This window comes from Triticum aestivum, chromosome 4A (assembly GCF_018294505.1).
Source record: "Triticum aestivum cultivar Chinese Spring chromosome 4A, IWGSC CS RefSeq v2.1, whole genome shotgun sequence".
Taxonomy (NCBI): domain Eukaryota; kingdom Viridiplantae; phylum Streptophyta; class Magnoliopsida; order Poales; family Poaceae; genus Triticum; species Triticum aestivum.
In genome coordinates, this window is record NC_057803.1 from 726,386,622 (window position 1) to 726,390,990 (window position 4,369).

Consider the following 4,369-nt stretch of genomic DNA (forward strand, 5'->3'; position numbering starts at 1 on the left):
CGTGGAGATATTCAAAACAATATCCCATGCTGATAGGTTTTGACAAACATTTTTTTACAAAAAAAAACATACAAAAAAACCAAACCAGGAGCATATGTTTTTTCTCTTTTCGAAAGAGGCATGACTGACTCTTGCGGAAGAAAACTTATGCTTCTGGTGAAAACAAATCCGTGCCTCTCGCGAAAGCAAAAAAGAAACAAAATTCTTCTTTTTCCCGTTTCCGAGAGGCACGGCCGTGCCTCTTACGGAAGCAAATCCATGCCTCTCGCAGAAGGTTTGGTTTCGTTAATGGAGGGAAACCCCTCTATTAATAAAAAAACTTGGTCGACAAGGTCCTGGACAAGACCGGGATGAAGGGAACCGGGAAGTGGACAGTGCAGCAGGCCGCTGAGCTCTCTGTGGCTGCTCCTACCATTGAGGCGTCCTTGGACTCCAGGTTCCTCAGCGTGCTCAAGGACGAGAGGGTGGCTGCTTCCAAGATCTTCCAGGGTGACTACAGCAGCGGCGAAACTGTTGACAAGGCACAGCTGATCGAGGATGTGAGGAAGGCCCTCTACGCCTCCAAGATCTGCAGCTATGCCCAGGGCATGAACATCATCAAGGCCAAGAGCACGGAGAAGGGATGGGGCCTCAAGCTCGGCGAGCTGGCCAGGATCTGGAAGGGCGGGTGCATCATCCGTGCCAGCTTCCTCGACCGCATCAAGAAGGCCTATGACAGGAACGGTGAGCTCGCCAACCTCCTCATCGACCCCGAGTTTGCCCAGGAGATCATGGACAGGCAAGCCGCGTGGCGGAGGGTCGTCTGCCTCGCCATCAACAACGGCGTCAGCACCCCCGGCATGTCTGCGAGTCTGGCATACTTCGACTCCTACCGGAGGGACAGGCTTCCTGCCAACCTCGTCCAGGCCCAGAGCATAGTAGCCGGAAACGGGGAACGGTAGGCCGTCCCTCGATCCCGATTCATCGACCCGGAATCGGATTTGGGAACGAGGTCGGATTCGGTACAATTCGATGAAGATTCAGCGTCCCCGCAGCCTGCTCCTCGATTCAGGTTCAAGGATCCAACAGCCAAAACGCGAGGCATAATTTACTCACGCCGGCGTTTCTTTTCTCAAGGACTCCTCGTTCTTCCTCCAGTCTATTAGTTGCAAGGGATTCATTAACAACAAGGAATTATGACCGTCAGGGAGTCGTCGTTCTTCAGGAACTGCGTTCCTCGACCCATGGTACCGTACCGGGTCCATCGTACCCAAACGGATTGGATCGCGTCCCCGCTATAAAAAAAATCATTCGAGAGATGTATACCCTCGTTGTACCCTATTTTTTTCAGCCACGGACTCCCGTCCCTCGTTCCCGTTCCTTGTTCCCACCGTACCGGAAACATGCCAACTATGGCCCAGAGGGACTACTTTGGGGCGCACACCTACGAGAGGGTCGACATGCCCGGCTCCTTCCACACCGAGTGGTACAAGATCGCCAACTCGAAGATCTAAGCTGCTGCTGCCGCTCTACCAAGAGACGGCCCATCAGGTTTCGTCTTCTTGATATCCTTTGTTGCTGCCAGTCATGAGTCCTTTTCCTGTAGGGGAGCAACCGCCATTTAATTTTTATTATTCGAGTAATGAGTCCTGTATTTAATTTCTACAAGGAGATCACATATTCTCTCCAGTCCCCACCACTTCCATGTGATTTATCAACCCTGGAGGGAAGACATTGCCATTCTGAATTAGTTTGAATAAAATGTGTGTTTTACCTACCTGTGTTGGATAGCAAATGGTCCTGCTTTCTCAAGTTTGCTTTCTGAGCAGAACCACTGCTTGTTGTTTGTTTGTTGTCTCATATGATTCTCACAAGTTGTGTCTATGGTAGCATGTGACAAGTCCTTTTTTGTTTGGAAGATAGGCCATGTTTGCCTACCCAAATGTGAACACACGGTCGAAAAAGGAAGTTCCAACTGTGAACATAAGTAATCATGAAAGGGGTGGTGATATCATTAGCCTCTATGTAGGTCAAACCGTCAAAGATCATATTTAGTTCAAAGTTCAGACATACATGGTAGAGAAAATCTGTTTGACTGACTGGAACTGAGTCCAAGTTTTGTCGAACTATGTTGTAAACTGGCTCGTTTCGACAAAATATTACCGTATTTATAGCACCCAAGTTTCATCAGATGGACCCATTTATGCTCTTGGGCTAACTTCCATCTAATTGCTGGAGTGTATATAGGCTGGACTAAACTGTCCTTGATTGCCGGTCATCAGCGCTCAGTCGTGCAAAGACAGCTCTTCTGTGGAGTCCGCAAACCGAGCTTGAAGGCGTACTTTGCACGCTGGAGAAGCTGTGGTGCGGATTTTGCAAGGTTTGTGGCCATGAAACTGAAGATGCTCACCATGGCATTGTCATTGTTGGCTGCGCTCGGAGATGCAATGCGCAAAGTATGGGACTTACCTTGGGTTCGCAGGAGTGGACTGGCTGCTGGTGCTACTATCTTCATTGGTGAAGATGCAAGAACCACAATAGTACCCGAAAATCCTTTTCTGAGCCCTGTTTTTCCTGTGATCTGCTTACTGCAGGACTCAACAGTCAACACCTGTTCTGAACCTGAATAAGCTGAGGCAGCCGCTGTTCTGCTCGGCCTTCAACACCGATCTGATCTACGAGGAGCTGAGAATAGCTACGCGAAGAAACCAGGGACCAGGCCAATGCGTCCCATCAGCCATACAGGTAGCTTTGCCAATTCCGGTGCTCTCGGGCACCCTATATGCAAAAATAATTTAAAAGTTCGAAAGATTCTAGTACCTTTCCGGAATCAAACATGATCAAGTATTGTACTCGTATAAAAAGGTTCGCCAGAGAATGACTTTCATTATATGCTGGGTCAAAGATTCGCCAAAAAACCCACTATCTTTGACACGGTATCGAAGGGATGGGGTTCTTCCATATCGAGGTTCCGGAGGTGGAAGTATCGGATACCCCACTCCTTGCGGTGGTGGCTGTCCGTGGCAATGGCGTGGCAACAGCAGAAATCATCTCCGATGAGCTCAAACACCTTTGCAAGGTCAACTGGGATTCGCAAGTCACCCCCCTCGTTGGTGTGGCACTGTTTATGTAATTTTTTTGTACTGGATCATGTACAGTACAGTTCTTGTGTTACATAGTTCAGTTGTGAACACACTGTCAAAAAACAAGATTAACTGTGAACATAAATAATCATGAAAATGGTGGTATTACCATGAAAAGTTTCTGCAGAGGCTGAGCTCCATTGAGCTCTTTATTTTTCTTTCAGCAAAAATGCACATATACATGTAGACATATATTTGTAGACATCAAAAAAAAACTGAAAAAACGTATACATGTAGACATATATTTGTAGTATTCATGTGTAAAATTTTGTTAACATATATATTAATATGTGATATACACAGAAAAGACAAATAACATATTAAAATGGGCCTTTTCTTTGTTGTATTTGGGCCAGATATTGGTCTTTTTTGTGTAGGATGCAAACAATCAATTTAGTTGACGAAATCGTGTACATACTTGAAGAATATGCATATGTATTTGTAGAAAAAAGTTGACATTTTTTAATATTCTAAATATATTTTGATATTTTTTGACAAATGAGCTCCATGGAGCTTGGTCTTTGCAAGACTTTTTTCGGTATTACCCTCTCTATGTAGAATATAGTTCAAAGATCAACTGACTGGAACTTAGTCCAAGTTCTATCGAACTTTGTTCAAAATCGACTCATTTTGACAGAATATTATCTGTACTTGGTGCGATAAATTCTTATCCGAGATTGATCTATTTACACTCTGAACTGAACTAACATCCAGCATTGCTGGAGTAATGTGTAGATGCTGGACTCAACTGTCTTTGATTGGGCGTTTCCTGGTGCAGGTCCTGCAGAGACGGGTCTAAGAAGTGCGCAAACCGAGCTCAAAGGCGTACTTTACACAATGGAGAAGCTGCGGAGGCAGGTTTGCTACTCTGCTTCTGCTTTTGGATTGTTTCCTTCTTCATTCACTGACTCACCATGTGGCGGAGGAGGAACCGTGCCGCACCTCGCATGCAATATTTGTGGCCAGAAGCTCGCGGCGGCGTAATGGCAGTGTCGGTTAGGGAGGAGAAGGAGCCGTGCTGCATCTCTGCACACGTTCGACCACGCCGCACGCCGGTAAGCCACCCTCCATGCCATCATCCACGCCGGCGATGGCGAACCTCGCTTCACCTAGGACGACTCCCTCTCCGCCGTTTCCTCGCTCTCCAGCTGCATCACGACCGTGCTCCCTCACCCTTCCACCGGCCTCCATGGAGATGACCGGTTCCCAGGTGTGTGCGTGAGGCGTGATGCTTTCGACTTCCGATT

The 4,369-nt window shown here is 47.1% G+C and overlaps 1 protein-coding gene across 1 annotated transcript; it reads left to right on the forward strand.

Moving 5' to 3' along the window:
• Positions 1 to 323: 323 nt before the first annotated feature.
• LOC123084428 (6-phosphogluconate dehydrogenase, decarboxylating 1-like) lies at positions 324 to 4,106 on the forward strand. The gene is made up of 3 exons (XM_044506038.1): positions 324 to 937; positions 2,574 to 2,724; positions 3,858 to 4,106. Exons 1-3 carry the CDS (start codon positions 351 to 353, stop codon positions 4,104 to 4,106), a joined length of 987 nt encoding a protein of 328 aa, XP_044361973.1. The 5' UTR covers positions 324 to 350.
• The last annotated feature ends 263 nt before the right edge of the window (positions 4,107 to 4,369 follow it).

Excerpts from the sequence above, each read along its gene's own strand:
- LOC123084428 (XM_044506038.1), top strand. The coding sequence starts at position 351 with ATGAAGGGAACCGGGAAGTGGACAGTGCAGCAGGCCGCTGAGCTCTCT. Across the intron at positions 938-2,573 it reads GTAGCCGGAAACGGGGAACG|GACTCAACAGTCAACACCTG; the intron begins GTAGGCCGTCCC and ends TGCTTACTGCAG. Across the intron at positions 2,725-3,857 it reads GCGTCCCATCAGCCATACAG|ATGCTGGACTCAACTGTCTT; the intron begins GTAGCTTTGCCA and ends AGTAATGTGTAG.